Here is a 19,940-nt window from a genome sequence, read left to right as displayed (position 1 = left end):
ATGACACAATGCCAGCACAAGAGGAAATTAATAAAGGCAAGTCTGTAGTTCCGGCTGAGTTCATGAGGTGAAAATGTATATGGATATTCATTCAGTGAGGAGGAGGAAGTCATATGAACTGTTTGAAAACAGTAGCTTGAGAGACCTAGCCAACTAGCTATCTGTTATCAACACTGTCTAATAAGGATTTACAGCAGCATTTAGGCAGATGTTTTACTTGTGCAGGTAAAATTTTACTATGGGAATGCATCTGTCAAAATCCCTTCAGAACAAAAATTCTAGAAGCTGTTATTTCTGCTCCAGTTCTGACCAGCATGTGACTCATGCACATGTGCATCAGCACTCCATGTTCTTTTTTTTGAGTAAGTGTTACTAGAACATTTTACTGTTAACGACCCATTTAGTAATTATTTGAAACGCATCAAGAGTGAATGGAAGTAGTAGCTAAAGTCTTAGAATTGAATAATGCAGCCGTTAACATATTATTAAGAACACCAATTACCACACAACTCCAACCCTGAGCAACTATAAGCTAATGTTACATATGTGGTGGACCAAAGTTAAAATACAAAATTCAGCAGCAGCTGCAGTGAAACACTGTTTTGTTCTTCAAATTAGAATTTTAGAATCTCTTGCGGGTTTTCTAAGATCCACACAAGGTCATAATTATACATAGAGTCTAAAATTTACACATTCACTCCCATATTTGACTAATTGTCCCTTTGCAAGCTCCAGAGAAACCAATCACATTCTAAATGTTATCACTTTTAAACAAGATTCAAAATCTTCACTTGGGTTGAGCTCAAGAATATTTATGGTAGCATGCTTCATTCCTTCCAGAACCATTTAAGATGTATGTTTGTGGTCATTGTCTGATTGCACTGACTGTGTTCAGTTTTCATCAAAAATACCTTTTAATTTAAGTTAAAATATATTGTATTAGTCTCTCCACCTTGTGCAGTGTGTAGCAGTGTCTCGTTGACTTCTACCCTCCTCACTGCTTTTTACAAATCATTAATATTGCAAAATGATATTTAGCTTAAAGGGATTAGCTTCATCTGAGCATAAAACTGTTCTCCAGATGGGATTTAGTTTGTCCATATTGGCAGCTGCGTATATATTTGGAGCTTGAAAGTTCAAATGTTGAATTTGGAGCAGGTGCTTCTTTCTCGGTCGGCACCCTCTCTGTAACTTGGAGATGGAAAACCACAGTTCATTGTGGACGGTGACGCAGGTATTCATGGGATTCATGCTGATGGTCAATGTTTGTGAACTTCTCAGCAGAATCTTATTTTCTGTACATTTGAGAGATAGCTTCAGATCTACTCTTCTCAAAACACATCTGCTTTTATGGGCAAGGGAATACTATTTCCTGTCAAGGTTAAGTGTGACTATGAGAATAAAGGATTTTAAGCTGAAAACAGCTTTGATCAGTTAGACATATACAAATACATACAGTATTTTGCATATGTTTACATGTTATCTTGACAACTGAAGCAAAAATCTACATTTTGGCACAGCCAAACTGAATGTTGGATGTTGCTGTGTTGTAGATGCAACACTCAAAATGCGACTCATTTGATCTACATGTATTTCACATTTAGACGTAAACATTGCAAAGTGTAAACTAAGTAATTTATTGCCGTACAGTTTTACTTTATTCATTTAAAACGTGTTTGCTGAAAGGCAGTATTTCTTTAGTAATCCATTCCTATTTAGCGTCATAAGATTTCTTCACACAATCAGATATATTATAAGCAATTATTGCGCAGAATGTTCCTCTGACATTTATAGTTTGTTTTTTTAATCAGGATAGTACAAAATGTATTTTTGCCAATCTTTCCGGAATAATGACTCTTTTGATTCATAAATGGAAATGTTCAGCCAATCAACTGACTGCTTATTTTCCTCATGTCGCCCACTCTTAAGACTGTAGACATGGTAAGAAGGAAAGAAAAACTTTTTTTTTCACAGTGGGGGTTCTTAAATGCTTTATCATGTATTATTTACGCCAAATTGATGTATAAACTCTTTGATCACTCATTTATTATTATTTTTGTGCTTGTGCTCAATGTAATTTAAACAGCTACATATCTATTAAGGACATTTGACTTTGATTATGTCCCTGTCGTGTTTTTCAATTATAATTTGATGAATATATATTATTATTTTTTGAATGTTAAGTGGTTGTTGAAATACACAGTCCATCATTAAAACAACCTCATTTCGTCCACAATGAATGTAATAACTTCACACAGTTAAAATGATTGAGCGCATTTTGTGTTAATTTCAACCTGCAATAGAGTTAAGAGGTTTCTAAAATAATCATAATTGATGTGTACGTGTGTCTTTTATGTCTCTGTTTGGTAGGCTGAAGCCAGAGAGACCATCGCTCAGATTTTGGGAGAGCTGGACTTGGGCCGGACTGAGAAGTGTGTGAGGATAAATTCGGTTTCCAGTGGCCTAGCTGAGGCTGACCTGCAAGTGGTTCTTCAAGCAAAGGTTCTTCCTCCAGCCATCATGCTGCCCAAAGTGGAGGACATTCAAGAAGCCAAATGGGTGAGCTATAGAGCCAGATGTCCAAAATGTATTTATTTTTCAAGTGTTCAATAATAATAATATACATAATTCTTTTTTCACCATCAGATCAACTAAAAATGTATTTCTTTTTCCAGTGTTCAATAATAATATTCTTTTTTTCCCACCATTTTAGATAAACTAAAAATACTTCAAACACTTAAAGCAAGACTTTCATTGGTATTTTGGTGTTTCATTGGTTTTGTGTTTGGGTTAGAAGTATATTTTGGGTAGTAGCTACATAAGAACTGTAAAAATTACAGCCTTTGTATGTATTTCATAGAGAATGTTTATCTCCACTCTGAGTTTTCCAACATTTACAAATGGGTGTTTCAGGACAAGTTGAAGTTTAAAGCTAATGGGGATGAACAGAACTTTGCTGTACTCTGTTTATCCTTCCTGTTGTCTCTCGCCGCCTGATATGTTTCAACAAACTCTTCAAACAGCTTTTGTGCTTCATCATAAATACCTTACCGTTACGAAAATGGATAACTCTGAGGCTCCTTCACTCAAGAGCTGCATCTACACTAAAATTGTTTTAATCACAACCACTTAGCACTTTATAAGGAACAATTTACTTCTCAGAAATGTTGCATTTTCTTCGGACTCGCTGATCAGGCAAGGAAATGATCTGAATCTGGTTACAAGCCAGTTTATTAATGCATCTCTAGTTTTTTCTGTCTTAGTTTAATATACTGTAATTGAAGTTCTTCATACTGATGAAAACAAAAGTGTGTGGTTAAATTTGTTAAGGACCCAGCGATACTCAACTTCCATGAGTAGCCAAGTGCTTTACGTGCTGTTTAGCACACAAACATGTGTTGGTTATCATGAAACATAACTGTCCTGCAAATTGTTGCACATCAAGGGAGTGCATTCCCAGTTATTGGCAACTCTGGTAAAGATGTGATTCCCTAAAAAGAGTGGTTGCTATGGAGACTTTGTGCCCACCCCCCAACCCCCAACAGTTCTCTTACAGGGTCACTTTGAAGATTGTTTAACCTTTCTATCCTACTCACAGTCTTTTTTTTTATTCTATAAATTTATAACTTTACAAAGTCAGAGCATCACAAAAGCAAATACTGTTCTAAAAATTGTACTTATCCATTATCAAAATAGGTAGCTTCATTAATAGTTCACATCTACAGAAAAATAGTATTTCTGTTTTGTTTTTAAACACAAGCAGAGCTTTTACTGATGCTCACATGGAACTGACAAAATGTTTCAAACTGCAAAAGTAACAATCACATCCACACTAAGATGTTTTGGGTTTGAAAGCATCATCAGTTTGAGCTCATCACTGTTATTGCCAAAATCATTTTACTTATTTATGCTAATTATGCAAAAAAAATGTCTGTTCGTACTCCTTATTTGACATGTTCTCTTGTCTTTTCCATTTTGAAGACTGACAAGAACACAGTGTGTCATATTTATACCCAGTGAACACAGTAAGTCATTGATTACCATGTAGACACTTGGGTCAGCATAAGAAAATTAAGTATAAGTTGAAAACATGTCTTAGATGCATTTGCTTTATAGAAACATTTGGTGGTGCTAGTATTTGTGGCTCAGATAATTTTGCTCAAATAAATCATATCCAGACAAGATATATATATTTTTTCCCCATACAAAATAAATGTAATGCAAATTGGATCCTGGGATTTTTCCAAATATTTTGGTGTAAATATCAAATATCAATAAGTAAATATTGTGGCGCAATTGCATAATAGAATACATTTATTCAAGAGCTTGTCTGATGCCTTTAAAAGGGTTTTTAATAAAAAAAAAACCTGTACTTGACCTTTATATATGTACTACGTTCTTTGGAAATAATATGAATACATGTAGTTAAGAGCCGTTTGTTTGTCATTGACCGTGCCTGTGGGTTTCCATAAAAGGCTGCTGTACAGATGTCAAGTTCTCAAAGGTCAGGAGAGAGGGACATCATTAATGTAGACCTTTTTGATCAGCTCCATATGCTTCATTTACCACAAAATAAAAACTGTCAATGTCAGTTTTTTCTTTTCTTTTTTCATTGTTTGCGTGTTTGCAATAGTTCAAAGATAATAAATATGCTTCAAACTTCTGAATGCTTGAGCTTTTGTAATTTTTGGGTTGATTTTATTACAGGCAAATGTTCTGTTGAACTTTCTTTCTTAAGTGGCTAATATAGCCTTTTAAAAGGCTTCAGTTAAATCTGTTGTGAAAGGCATGTGTCTGGTCTGGTTGGAAACCTTCGCAAACACACGAACGTCCCCACACACACCCCTACACACACTAATATGTACGCATACATGGTCTAGTGGCAGGCGCAGGAAGTTTTTAACTAGTGGTTTTAATTAGAACACGTCTATTTCCTGCTGCCCTTTCTTTCTTCCCAGCATAATTGCTGACAGGTGTTCGCTTATTCACTGCTCCAGCTTTTCATCCTGCACTACTTTTATTCTCTTCAAAAAGACACTTTTGTCATGCATTTTTCCTTTTAAAATTATTATTGTTATCATTGCAAGATTGAAAAAAAAACAACCTGTTGGCTAATTAAAAGCTGTATGATGCAGATAATTGCCTGCTATCCCCCCTCCCCCCCCAGTCCTCCCTTTCGTGACACTAATGCGCTTGATTGTACGTTTATTCAAGTCCACCTACACGCTGGCTATTAAGCTTACCTCGCTTCTGTCGAGATTTATTTGTTTGTCTCTGCACCAGCAGGCGCACACACGCTCCAGAGACGAAGACAAGTTCTGCATTGGGCTTCGACTCTGTCATGCATGCTCATCCGATGTCACCTCAGTCCCTCACAGCTCTTTCCATCTGTGCCCTTGCCCAGACTTTTCCTTCTGTGGTTGTGTGTGTGTGTGTGTGTTTGCGTTGTAAGCATGTGTCTGATTCTCTCCGCTCTTGTTAGGCCGGGCAGTAAATCCGTCACTTGTTTATTTTTCACCCCTTTCGTTTTTTTTTTTTTTTTATTGATATTGGCACAGGAACCTTCAGCCTGATTTGTCGCTAAAAGATGGACTTGCTTGTTTCTCTTTGTGCCAAACTCTTTTGCCCGGCCTTTCTGCTCTCCTCCAGCCTCTTGTGTGACTGACAGGCCTTATTGGGCTGTAACAGGCGTAAACCCCCCTCCACACACGCACTCTTTTGTTCGAGGACAATTCTCACACAGATTCGGAGCCGTGCGCATTCTTTGCCCACCACACTATTTGGTGTGCACCGGGGACCAAAAGAATCGCGCCCTGTCCCGCTCCTCCTCCTCCTCTTCTACTCCTCCTCCCGTCCCCTCCCCTCAACCCCTTTTCTCCGCTTCCCCTCTGTGAAATGAACACTTCAGCAGGCCGGAAACATTTAATCTGGCCCCCTTTTGAAGAAAATTAATTGAAACTTGTCCCACTATAGCCTCCTTTCTCGCGCCCGTCTCTCCCTCCTTCTCTTTTCACGATTGCGAGTCGAAAATTGTCAGAGGGCTTGTTTGCGTTGTGGCTCTGAATGGCAAGAAGAGGTGTTATTTCTTCCCTTATAACAATTCTTTTATTTATTTAATTTTTTTTTTTCAATTTTGCCCTGAATAGCACCGTAAAGGGTCTTAGTTTTGATAGCCATTGACAGTTAGTGGTTGCTGTGAGTGTCAGAGTAACAATACACAGCCACTATAGCGCCTCTTGTGCTAGCAAATCAGACCCTCAAGGTGTATAATAGCTGAAGAGGAGAGTTTTGAGGAAGGACAGAAACATGTAATCATGGAAGTCTTCTTCTTTTTTTTCTTTTTGTCCAGTAGAGCCATCACCTGGCTCCCTCAGTAGGACCTAAACCGCTCGCCCAGCCAGGGGCGACGTCTGCTGGATTCCCCAACAACGAGGCCACATCAGTCTGGGTCTTCTCTGTCACAGAAATGGGTTTATCTACACCCTCTTTTCACACTCCGTCTCAGACCCCCCCAGCCCCTGCTCCCACCCCAACCTCCCCAAAAAAAACCCTTCCTGTGTTGACGAGGGAGGGGGGCATATTATGCTAAAACCCCCAGCGTTAGTTTTTATGTTGCCATAGCAGCCTTGCTCCCACAGGGTTGTGACCTCAGATGATTACAGTACAAAGCCTATTGGGTCTTGAAAACCTCTTTGAAGATGAAAAGTCTTTGATGGTTTGTATTTATGCAAATCTCCCCGATATGATTTATCCAACCGAGATTGAATGGAGAGATGATTAAAATTGCCTCTATTTTTTTTTTTTTTTCCGAACCTCTTCAATGGAGGTCCACTCTTTCAGTTTTCAGAACAAGAGTGGTGAGTGTGAGGGCTATTGTGCTCCTCATTTGGACAAATAGTCATGATGTACCTGGGGTTATTTGTAATGTTTATATATTTATGTATTTTTAATTTCTGATGTATTAAAGAAGGAGCAGACGGAGAGGAAGGGGGAACTCGGAGGTAGACATTTCTTCTGAGCTTTTGCTCTCTCTCTTCTTTCTGTCTTTTTTTTTTCTTTTTGTCTGGCTTTGAAAGGAAATATCTGACGGAGGGGGCTTTTGTGTGTTTCCAGATGATAGATTTAGGAATTTGGGCAACCCCACTGGCAGTCCAGGGCTAGCTGTGAACTGGTCTGTTGGAAAAAATCGGAATGCTTTGGTCTTCAAAGAATTAAACTCGGGTTTTAAAACCCTACTTTAGGTGAGCTTGCATATTAGCAGGAGTCGTGCAGCAAAAAGGCCTCAGCAAAGTGTCACATCGCTCTCTGATTGTTGCTGCGCTCTCCCCTGTTCCCCGCCACGGAGGAGGCAAGCGGAAAACAGAATAATGCGGTGGTAAAAACACGCTCAAAGACGTCCCAAATCTTGTTTCTTCTTCCTTTTCCTGCACTTTTGTTTCTTCTCTGTGTGTGTGTGCGGGTGGGGCGTGTGTGTGCGTGGGTGCATTTACATGTCTGCGTGCTCTCTCAGGGGAGCACAAGCTGTAGTGGAGGAGAACCTCTGAAAGAAGGTAGAGCAGAACACTTCAGACGAAGGGGGGAACCCTGGTGTTAATGTAAAATATTTTATTTCTTCGCTTTTGTTGCTGCTCTCCTGTGCTTGCTCCCTGCGCCACGTGAGCCTCCACAGATGTGTTTCTGAATAAGGACTGAAACTGCCAAGGCACAGGTAATAAAGGTGTCGGGATTTCTGTCAAGCAAGGAATTTTAACGTATGAAGACATTTTCCCCCGCTCCGCCGTTTTTATCCTACCAGAGGTTTTGAAAACATTTGTAATCCTTTGCAGTTGTTACCGCAGAACAACGCATCCAAATTTAAAGTGACTGAATTTTCAATATTGCAAAGGCATGCAATTGAAAGAAAATGATTACGTTGTTTTCATGATGTATTATGCATTCAAACCCCTTTCCTCTGCTACCTATGAATAAAATCCACTCCATAATTTCCTAGCTACCTTTTGCTGTTTGTACAATTCATATTCAGCCCCCCCCCCCCCCCCCCCCCCCCCCCCATGCCGCCCTTGCCTCATCCACCCCCAACTAAAACCCATTGCAGTGTTTCTTATCAGCTTTTGTTGTTTACAAAATTTGTATTCAGCCATTTTTACTTGGCTACCCTTAACTAAAATCCAGTGCACAGTTTTGTAGCTGGCTCTTGTTTGTTGAATTTGCATTCGGCCCATTTCCATTGCAACTCTCTGTGCCATTTCTTGGCTCCTTGCTGTTTGTATTATATCCATCCCCTTTTATTCTGCTACCCCTGGATAAAATCTAGTGCCTGGGGCTTTTAAAACTAAACAAATCTATTTCTATGGTTGAATGTAAATGTTGATACTTGTAAAAGGTGCTGCTATGTCGCCAGGTCCCTCTTGAAAAAGAGATTGTAGATCTCAGCGAGGTTTTTATCTGGTGAAATAAAGGTTATTGTTATTATAATGAGTTATGCTGTTAATGTTATTTGTAAATACTAATGAAGTGATAAACGTACATTGACAAATTCAACCAAATGTTAAAAATAGTGCCAGGTTACATAAAAAATGAAATGAGAAAATATGTTTTTTCTCAGGGTTAAAACAAAATAGGTTTTCGTGTGACCAAAAATCTATTTTCCCACTTATTTGGACTGTGTAAACATGATTGGCCGAAAGCGCTGCAAGTAAATTAATTTATTGCGATTGCTGAGTGCTTTATTGTCTCCCAGTCACACAAAACCGTGGGTGCTGTTAATGAGCAGAGCCTGAGACGTTGCCCGTGTGTTCAGTTTGTTGACAGGTTTCAGCACAACTTGAAAGGACGGACGCTGACAGAACCCGTTCGCCTCGTCACCTTCGTGGAAACCGCTGCGGGCCTGCTCAATTTTAAGGTAGATTACGAGTAAATAAAAGGGAAACTGCAAACGTCAGAGTTTTTTTTTGCTGTTTGTTCGTCGTTGGCTTTAGATTAAAGACTCCATCAGCATGAGGAGAACTCGACAACATCCAGAAAGAAAAAGGATCTAAAGCTCCTCCACCCCCTCTCAAAATGCCCTCCGTCCTCAGACTTCCTGACATTGTTTAATTAGTGCTAATTTAATATCCTCATAGCGAGAAAATACTTTAGGATATTTCAGTTGGAGTCAGTCAGATTTCCCTAACAGTGCAGCATGACCTTCTGCTTCTTGGAGGGGTAAAGAGAGCAGATTTGGGGAGTAACCAGCTGGCAGCCCTTCTTTTAGTTCATCTGTCAGTTCTTCAGTATAATTCTCTGACTGCGTTTATGATCGTGTATGTGTGTGTGCCTGTGCCTGTGTACTGTGTGTTTTGTTGGTGGTTGGGAAGGGAGGGGGGGTACGAGGGTTTGCCTGTTTCTGCTTTCTTGAAAAAACCCTTTATTTTCGCCCAGACTGAACACCAGGTAACAAACTTGCTGTAGCACAGCTAGAGGCGGTATTAATTTGAAGATGAAAAAAAAACCAAACGCCTGAAAAACATCCGACTAAATGTCACTCTTTACTACAGACAGTCCAGGTTTTTGTTCTTTCAGGCATGACTGTGGCTGCTAGTCTAATGCGCTTTTATCTATAACACCTGTGTGGCTTTTAATTATGTTTTGTTCCAATCTTTTAGTGAGCCCTGAGCAGATTTCTGGCCAAAACAATAAATTAACGAGCAATTTCCTAGATGAAACAGTTAATATTTCCCTATTGGTACTGTTAGATGTGTGCACAAATACAATTTTGTCTTTCAAGTCAAAATATAATTTAAAAGGAACATGAGAAAACAAAGGAAAAAATGCAGTCTTGCAAAAATACTGTAGAGTTCAAGACTATATCTTCCTGATAAGACATCAGAACTAATCCATGTGGTGAATTCACAGATTTTCTCTTTCTTTCCTTTTTGTTTTGTTTGCTCGTGGTTGTTTCTGTGTTTTTGATGTTGAAAATGTGTCTCTTCTGTCCGGCTGCTCCTGCTACTGTCATACTGATGTATTTTGTTCTCTGTTAGGCCGTGTGTGAGGAAATCCGCCAACTCGCTCCAAGGGCCGGGCTCCACCATGACGCCGTGGTGTTTGGCTCCGATGACTTCTGTGCCAGCATAGGTGTCGGTCACACTCTGCGCTTATATTTCTACACAATTAAAGAACAGCAGATTAGATATTCACACCGTTACTTTTTGTGCAGTGCTTTGCAAAAATATTCAAACCACTAAAACCTTTCCACCTTTCTGACTTTAAAACAACAACCGACATATTTTTGTTTGGATTTGAAACCGATTGGGCAACGCAGAGTAGTGACAAATGTGGCGTGCATATGTATACCACTAAATAATATCTGGTGCAGTCATTTGTCTTCAGGAATCGCTTCACTAGTTAACAAAGCCCATGTGTGTTCAGTTTAGTCTCTGTAAATCCAGCTGTTCTGCGAAGGCCTCAGTAGTTTGTCACATAACATCAGTGGATAATCAGCATCATGAAGACCGAGGAATATGCCAGATGCTGCTGGGATAATACTGCGGAGAAATTTTAAACAGGGTTAGATTATTAAACAAACAGACTAAGACATCACCTTTCACCTAAGCTGACAGGCAGGGTAAGGAGATCATTAATCAGAGAAGCAGCCACGATGCCCTTGTTCATTGTTTACAGGAAAAGTATTAGCCATGAGCTAAACAGGCCTTTTCATTTATAAAACGGAGTGCAGGGAAACCAAGACGTAACATCACTCTCAACACACAAAGGTGATAGATACGTGGTAGTGGCAGCATCATGCTGTGAGATGCTTTTCTTCAAAAGAGACAGGAAAGTTGGTCAGAGTATAAAGGGAAGATGGAGATCAATACATGTATCGTTTTCCTTTCACTTTAAAACAATCGCTTTGTTTCGATACGTCACATAATTTCCTTATAAAAAATACTGAATGTTTGTTGTAATCAAACAAAATTTGAACATTTTGAAAGGTAAGTAATGGTTTTGTATGAAAATCTGTATATTTGAATGTTTATCCCTCCTGTTGGTTGATTTAAAAAGCCTCCTTCTAAGTTTAGAGTCACTATATGTGTTATTTATTACCTCTCACTCTACTACCTCAGCATTCTTGCATTTGCCTCCCGGCCCTCCTTAGGTGCCACGCGGACCAAGGATGCCAGAGAGCTGCTCTATGCGAGGCAGAAGGTGGTGGTGACCACCAAAGCTTTTGGGCTGCAGGCCATCGACCTGGTTTACATCGACTATAAAGATGTGGAGGGACTGAGGCTACAGGCCAAGGAGGGAGCTCTCATGGGTTTCACTGGTAACATTTCTGCCTCTTTCTCTGACTGTAATCATGATTAATATCCTCCAGGTGCTCCTTTGATAACTGCGCTTGCTTCCCGTTGTTATCAGTTTTTGTTGTATTAATTGCGCGCCGTATCATTTCTGGATCCTCCCTGTGGGAGAACATTGCAAAGGTCTCATCTGCTAAAAGCACTCAAGATGTCCTACTATTTAGAATTGTTCTTTTGTAATGACGACGTCACCTTAAAATAATATCTATCTGTGCTTCACGACAGAACAATTTAGAGTCTGCATCCACTCTCAGTAAATATTAACAATTTAGACAACTGTTTCCTGAGGAGTCTGTATTCTAGTCAGTGCCGGTTTTTGATGCCGTGGCTCTTTGTCCAGAGCGGCATATCCTTGGGGGCAGCATTAGCTCTCATAAAATGTCGACATTTTCAGTTGCACATTTAACAAATTTCCTTTAGCCCAGTTTTATGTCATTCAGTAGGAAGCACTGCCCCATCTATTATACCTTATACATACTAAGAAACCATAGCTATTTACTGCAGCTGGCTACTGACGCTGAAGTTAATGTCTGGTATGTAGTTTCATACTCATACCTAAGTTAAAGGGCTATTTAACCATTTTTAAGAATCTTGCCCATATTTTCTCATTGCTAGTTTAAAATGTCAAATACGTACCTATATAGTTGGATCATATACAAAATTCTAACTGGTGTTGGCAGATCAATAGTTTTTATTGTTTCTAACAAGTTATTTAAGAAAAGGTTTGAAGATTTGTTTTTTCATGAATGTGTTCATAGCAATTCTTGCCATGTTTTCTGGCTTTATTATTTTATCTCAGTTATTTTATCCATCAAGAAGTCGAAACTGGAAGTGGGAAAATAAGTAGCTGAATCTCCTGGTTTCTACAGTTCTTCAAGGCATTGGTTGCCATGGAAGGGGAAAAAAAATGGCAAAGAAGAGACATTGAATCAATGACCTGCTCGTCACAGGGCGCGTATCGAAGCACACAAAATACCTGCACATCATGTTTTATCAGTGTGTAGGTTGCACTTCTTGCTGTTTCCCACTGAAACTCATCCAGGTGACCTTGTTTGCCACTCCCACCCTCCCGTGTGTTGCAGGGTCATACGTGTGCGTGCGCGTGTATTTTGTTGTCTGTCCTATTTCTGCATCTTCAGAGCTACACTCGGCACATGATTCCTCAAGCTTAGGCAAGAATAGACCGAAAATCCTTTTTGTTAATTGTTTGTATTTGTTCGGGCCTGACAGATTTGCAGTTTATCTCTCGGTGCATGAGGTTGAAAAGCTGGGGAGGGGGAAACAGCTGGTTGATGAAATAAATGGTTCAGTTTGAAAGGGAGCAGAAGCATTTAAAGCAGTGGATTAGTGCCGTACAAGCCATGGGTACTCGGTATAATCTTGGTTAGTAGCTATTACTGGCCCATGTGTGCTTAAGCAATAATACGGTGCTGCCAGAAGCTCTACCTGTGCAGTAATTGACCTTGGCACAACCTAAGCTGGGAGCAGCACCCATTAAGCGCAGAGTACAGAACACCAGTGCTCTTTACTGGGGAGCTTAAGACAGAATTGTTTTGAACCAATGTGCACACCAGAAGATAATTAAATATCATCTTTCATAATATTGTAGTTAAATATTTTATTAACTTCCTATCTTATATAGTCGGAGCTGTTGGTTTGCATTTTTTAGAGATAGAAAAACAATTCCTCTGCTCTCAGGGACCATATTTCACTTCAGTCCCCAGGACCCTGTCCATCATTCGCCTGAGAGCACTTTGCTAAATAGCCGTCCTCCAATAAGGTGCCAGCCCCACACGGCAGCCAGGGATTGGCTGCGGGGCGTGAATGATGCATTTTAGGAGAACCAATGGATTGTAACCAAGGGCACCTGAGTCACCCAGCCGACCCTGTTGGAACCATCGTTCTCTTGTTGTTCTAAACAGCTGCACACACATACACACGCAGATGGGCTGACATAAAGATACCCTTTCTTGTGGTAAAATATGGACATAATACGTCAAGCTTTTTAGGTCTGATATATAAATCTTTCCATCCTATAGGTTGGCTATGGGCCAAGTTCTTGTTTGTTTTTGTTTTGTTTTTGTCTGTTTTTTGAAAAAAATAGTTAAAAAATATGAAAGCAAACGCATTGTAATTATTCTATTATTATTATTATTATTATTATTGTAATTATTACTATTATTGTAGTATAACATGCTTTCTCAATAAAAATGCTTTCTTACATTTATGGCCACCAGCTATCGTACTATGTTTACTATGACGTGAAAATGCAAACCAAACACCTCAGAGTTCATGTGATCTTTGCCAGATCTTTTCTTCATGGGTTAACTAGGGTGGGCAGAGCTTGATGAAGCAACTGGGTTCTCTCCTCCCCCCATTTTCCCTGCCCTCTCCTCTGTGATTTTCTTTTTCTTTTTTTTTTTTTAACCCTACTCGCTCGTGCAGCCCGCCCGCACTGCCACCTTGAAGGATTTGTTGCTGGCGACAGAGCTAAGCCCTAAAGTGTCGGGTTCCCGCTGGCTGCCGCTGAGCCGCCGCTCTCGCCAGACATGTTCATAACCCTCAACTTTATCACTACAAGTTTGATCTGCAAATGTACACGGGATTATATCCGCAGCCTTTGGCCACATTTAACGGAGAAGATGGCTGTGTCTGTGCGTGCATGTGTGTGTATGTGTGAGATTGTGACCAACAGAGACATATCTCCTTGTTAGTTTTCAGTTTCAGTTTTTTTAGCGACAGACTTTTCTTTTGCTGTAGTGAACTCTTATGAAGTTCTTGTGGTTTCATTCCCATCTGCTTCACCTCAGTCTGTTTGGACATGCAGTCAGAGACAAGTCAGTTGTGTATTTCCATCTTCTCCTCTCTTATTACCTTTTAATCTTCCTATTCATATTGCATCTCTTGCATAGAAGTTCTAAACTACCCTTAATCAAAACAAAATACCTGAGGGATCACCTGCTGTTAGATGACGTTGATCAAAGTCATAAAACTGCGTGAATGAGCAGAAGAGAGAGAATGACAGTTGTTAAAGCAGGTACCAATTGATGCATGGTGGATATGAAACGTCCCCAGGAAGATTGCTCCCTTTTTTAAATATATATATACTGTATATATAAATGTAACAAAATGAAATGCTGAAAGGGCAAAATATCTTCGACTAAAAGAGCTAAATGTTCCGGTGTGTGTGCGTGTGTGTGTCTGTGTGTTTCTCTGCAGGTAAGCAGGTCATTCACCCCGGGCAGATCCAGGCTGTGCAGGAGGAGTTCTCCCCGAGTCAAGACAGGGTCCAGTGGGCCGAGGAGCTCATCGCTGCTTTTGACCAGCATCAGAAAGAAGGAAAGGTAATAATAGATGTAGAATCATGAATCATTTCTCTGTAATGATTTTGTTTCGACCTTAAACGCCAAACAAGACTTTGATATTATTTATTGTATTTAGGCATGGGCTTGTTACTGATGGAGATTCAAAAAGTTGATGATCAAAACTCTTACAATTTTACATCGCACAGTTCCCACAGATTAAAGTCTTGAAGCCCTGACATGATCAGAGCTGTTTTATTTGGCTGTATGAAGCATAAAGTAATGCAGAGCTCCCCCCTCCCCTACTTATTTCTACGAACTGCTCATCATCTACACCCTCCCCTCTCTTATAAGAAAGCTGAACTTCAATATTTTTAAACATTTCTGGTCTTGAAAAACCAGACGTGTTTTGAAATTAATGCTATGTCTACCGTCACTCCTGTTAAGAAATGCCTATTTGCATTTTTAGACAGAACATTTTGTATTAAAAAAATAACAAACGTTTTGGCAACATACAATTAAAACTACAGTTGGGAGGCCATGTATATGTTAAAAAGTCAACTGCATGCTCTCCCTGAGCAGATAGCCTGACTAATTAACAAGGAAATGTTAGGTGCTAATTTAAAATAAGAAAATAACTAAAACATTCTTTCATATAAGCACTTGAAAACTACTAGTGAAATTAGTTTGTGCTCAGGCTGTTTTTTAGGTCTGTGCATCTAATTCAAAATAACAATATCCAAAGGTTCTATGTAATTATTTTTACTGTAGCAGCAGCAGCAGGAATAATTGTTCTTCGTGTATGAATAAACGCTAGTATAAAAGATTAATGCTACATGTATTCCTTTTTTTGCTTTTTTGCATAAGTAGCCCAATGTTTTTACTTGAGAGTATGATGCCATGAAAATCTAATACTGTCTCTTGCCTGATTGTTGGTATCATAAAAGAGCAGCTCTTACAGGATCCATCTGTAACTGGCCAGCATCTCTCTGCTGCCCGTACGCTGCGATGACACGGCTGTTTCTCTGCTCCAACGCTCACACTGATCCTTTGTGTGCACACCTCCATAGCTCAGGCTGCGTACTGTACACCCCCGGGTGACTCTCAGGACAGTGAGGGGAGGGGAGTTGGGCCAATTAAGTGTACAATATTATTGTCCCTAATTTAGTGCATGGTTGGAGCCTGTGTGCCGAGCTCTGTGGGCTGTCTGCTGAGGTAATACACAATCTGCCCGCCACCTCTCTCTCCCTGCCAGGGCAGCGCCCGAAGGGATTCATATCTTAGCCGTCCCTCAGCCGAGCCCTTCGTGTGTTTGTGTGTGTATATTATTTATCCATTTATTTATTTTTCACTCTTCCTTTGTCTACCCAGTTTCATGTCTGAGAATATAAAAACAAAACCATGCTATTATACCAACTCCCAAAATATTGACAGAATTTTGACTTCTGCAACTGATTATATGTATGAAACGTGCGTCTCCAGTGCAGTGTTTGTGTTTCTCCTCAGGGTGCGTTCACCTTCCGCGGCAGCATGATTGACTTGCCCTCGCTGAAGCAGGCTCAGAACATCCTGACCCTCGCTGCGGCGGTGTCGAAGAAATAATCGGAAGGGCCGCAGGTCTGAAGCAGGACAGGAAACTGGGATTCTCACAGACAAAATGAGCACTTCAGAAACTTTACAAACCATCCCCCCAGTGCAAGATTACAGTGGAAAACATGGTCTATATTTGTGTTATGACAGGAATATATAGCTATGTACATGTATATACTTATCAGAATCTTGCTTGAATTTGCTGTGGCGTGTGAGCAGTGCGGTCCTCTGGAAATGAACCTTGCGCAGTTTTTCTGATAGAGCGTTCACCATCATGTCACTGTGCAGCCTGCGCGCCCACACCCTCCGTCGCTTCAAAAGTCGTGATGAATGCTCTCCCATCAGCACGTCCTGGCAGGCGGGGGGGAAAGGGAGCAAAGGGTAAACAAACAACACCACTCTGTTGTGGTGGGTCCATTCCTCGGGCCTCGTAGCTCCACTCGGGACCTCCGCCGCCTGCCTTCACACGAACATCCTCGCGTTTTTGTGTCAAAAAAAAAGCTAAAGAAAGAAATTCTCAATTTCATTTGTGTTTTTTATTTTTAACTGCAAGGCCTGAAAGTAAATTGTGCGCAGCAACACTTTCACTCATTTTCTACATCAGGGCGACGTGTGCTTACAGCAGCGTTCGTCGAAAATAGCTTCAGCGGAACATGAAAAATGAACTCCTTAATGAGCGGAGTGAAGAAGTCACAAATGAAAGCACAAAAGGGGTCTTTGTGGAGCACTTGTCTGACTCGCAGAGGCTGTGAAGTGGGTGTGATGTTCGAGGAGAGACAGATTAGTGGCCATGTTGCTCCAGCAGACCAGGACCGAGGCTTTGTCTCTCTGACTGCGGATGGGAGGATAATTGAGGGGGTGTCGAATGGTTAATAGTGCCATTGGTGACCATGGTAATGAAAGGCGCCATACCACCTCTACCCCACCTCATCCCCGCTCTCTCTCTCGCTCTCTTTTTTTTCATGTTTCTTTTCCTTTACTGTATGATGTATTGTGTCTGGGACAGACCCGGTGTCCATGCCAGTCCTGTCCATACAAAAAAGAAAATAAAAAGAGAGAGAGAGAGAGACAGAAACGGCTCCTGCGTCCAGCCAAAGACCCCGACAGTAAGCCGTCGCACTGGCAATTGGCCACATCGGTGACTCGAAACTGGTTCACTCTTTGCTGCCATATGAACATATTGAGCTTGTTTTCAAACTCTAATGAAAAAAAAGTGTTTTGTTTGATTGAAACGTAATATTTGCAGCCGTTTTTGGACTTTCTGTGATATCAAATGTATAAACTGTAAAACAATTTGCCTCGATTACTTAGAATGCAGATTGTTGCCATGTTTTTCTCTAACCTTTGCTTAACTTTGAAATGTTTTCCTCTTGCTTGTGAAACTTTCGCACATTTGCATTAAAAATCGCTCCAGTTAAAAATGTTCAATCCAAATATGCTTGTCGTTTTAGGCCAAATAAGTTATAAAATGAATAAGTTAACTTGATCTCTGGGATCAAGTAATAAAAAAAAAAAAAATAGGTGGAATGTATGAAACACAAACATGTAAACCAAGTTCATAAAGAGTCAGAAAAAATCCGGAATTGAATTGAATGTTAGTTTGTCACCATTTATAGTTGTATGTTAATTTTGTCTATATTTCTGTCATTCATTCATTTTTTATTTTTCAGAAATGACTAGTAGTATTCATTTGTTCATTTTTTTTTTTTTTTTTTGTTGCTCCGGCTTAAGATTTCACTGATGATGTTGTGATGAACCTAGAATGTCCAGTCGAACACACATTTCAGCTAGCCCAATACGTTTACCATAAAATAACAAGGCATATCAATTCATTATTTTGATATTAAATAGTTAAATATAATTGTTTTTAGGAAAGTTGTTAACTTTAGTTCTTTTTGGGTACTGTATGTTGGTTATATTTACAAAATTCTCAAAAAAAATACATACTTACAGAAATCTGAAGATACACAAAATAACTGCAATAATTTGAAGCGCAACGTTCAGGCAGCTGTCTCCCCTCACAATGCTCTGATCCAGTTTCTGTTACAGCTCTGAAACAGAATCCCGGACAGAAAAAATCTGGGTACACCCAACAACCTTTTTTTTTTTCTTTTTTTTTTTTTTTTTTGTAGCTGCCATCACTGTCTTTTCCAATTCAATCCTGTTTACCGCACCGCTCCACCTGAGGTGCAACACAGTGGAATAAGTGTCAAATAAAAAATGTCCTACTTAGTGAGAATGACTTTGGCTTTATGTTGCCGCATTCAGGTGAATTTCTAAGGCAATTAAAGCATTATTTCCTACAGTAAAACAGATTTCTTACAGCCCCTATTCAGAGTGCTGTGGAGGTGCGTGAAAGGCCCTCAGAAAGCCAGTTAGCCTCACATGGCTGTGAATGCCCCACGCTGCAAGCCCACCAGAGCGTAACAGAGTGACTTTAGTTTTGCAGGAGCCCACTTTGACGGGACAACTTGACTCTGCAAGCTGCTCTGCTCCAACAGGTGCCCCCCACCCACTGACAGGAAGGAAGACCTCAGAGCAGAAGGAGGGGGAAACTGCAACAAAGTAAGCTCCTCGTGAGAATAAAGGAGCAAATGATTTGGACAGGTTTATATGTTTCTTTGTTTTTGTTGATGGGTTTTTTTTTTTTTCTTGTTTTGTTTTCTTTTGTGTGTGTTTTTTTTTTTTTAAAGAAATGCAGTAGAAACCTCTTCTATTGTTTTTCACCCTAACATTACAGGAATTTACCCGAGTCTGACTCTGCTACGTAATTCTGCGTGACATTTCTATTATATAATAAACGCGATAACAATATTAACAGTAATACAAATTCACGTCTTCGCTCGGCAGTCTTATTTAAATACGTGTCTCCGGTATTCCCTGAGAGATTAAATTACAATTAACACGATTAGAACCTCACAGAAAAAAAAAAAAAAAAAAGAAAAAAAAATGTGACGGGGAATCAATTAGGCAGCGAGCTGCGTTTCATAGCCCGGTAATGTGCCGGTCGAGATTGCTTTCATAAATAATGAGCGCTTCAGCGGAGGGAGAGAGAGAGAGAGAAAAAAAAAGGCTCGTATGCAAAACACCGTGAGAGGAAAATTAAAACGAAATGTTTTACATATTTCCCCATTAATCCAAATGGGACCCGTGCGGCACAGATAGTTTTCTTCTAATTCCCCCCGCCTCCCTCCTGCCCGGGGATGCTCAAATAATGACTTGATGTTTTAATAGACTTCTAATGGCGATGTATGACAGACTAATTGCAGCGGCAGATTTTACTCCGAAGCAATAAGAAATGCCGCAGTTACGTGCGCGTGGCGCAGTTTGAGAGGAGAGGACTTATTTATGTATTTGTTTATTTTAATATAGCGGAGCGGAGAGGGAGGAACACGTTTCATTTGTGCTAAATAACATCCAATAATGCTGTTTGCATTAGTTGTGGAGTTGCTGCTGTTGAAGCCATTTAAGCTCAGGCCATACAGAGAAACTGACAGAAGGGTCGTTCATGCGCGGCCCCTCAGGCGGACAGCTGAGCGCTCGGTTTCTCCTATCAGCTTAAAGTTAAAACGCTTTAAATAATAATAATAATTTTTTAAAAAGTGAATTTCTGCTTTGCGTTCTTCAAGTTTTACCACTTAATGGATCATAAGATGACATAAAACGATGCATTTTGAAGTTAAAAAAGGGCGCTTTTTATGTGAGCCAT

The 19,940-nt window shown here is 40.0% G+C and overlaps 1 protein-coding gene across 1 annotated transcript in view; it reads left to right on the top strand.

Annotated features, from left to right (window-relative positions):
* Positions 1–18,162, top strand: part of clybl (citrate lyase beta like) — a 63,265-nt gene extending 45,103 nt beyond the window's left edge. The window contains exons 3-8 of the mRNA XM_032568184.1: positions 2,371–2,559; positions 8,801–8,902; positions 10,023–10,116; positions 11,138–11,305; positions 14,559–14,683; positions 16,148–18,162. Of these exons, the coding sequence (XP_032424075.1) occupies positions 2,371–2,559; positions 8,801–8,902; positions 10,023–10,116; positions 11,138–11,305; positions 14,559–14,683; positions 16,148–16,243 (774 nt within the window). The 3' untranslated portion in view covers positions 16,244–18,162. The remainder of the gene's footprint in view (positions 1–2,370; positions 2,560–8,800; positions 8,903–10,022; positions 10,117–11,137; positions 11,306–14,558; positions 14,684–16,147) is intronic.
* Positions 18,163–19,940: the final 1,778 nt, after the last annotated feature.

This window comes from Xiphophorus hellerii, chromosome 7 (assembly GCF_003331165.1).
Source record: "Xiphophorus hellerii strain 12219 chromosome 7, Xiphophorus_hellerii-4.1, whole genome shotgun sequence".
NCBI lineage: Eukaryota > Metazoa > Chordata > Actinopteri > Cyprinodontiformes > Poeciliidae > Xiphophorus > Xiphophorus hellerii.
Note: the sequence above shows the minus strand (reverse complement) of the source record. Positions and strands in the feature narration are given on the sequence as shown.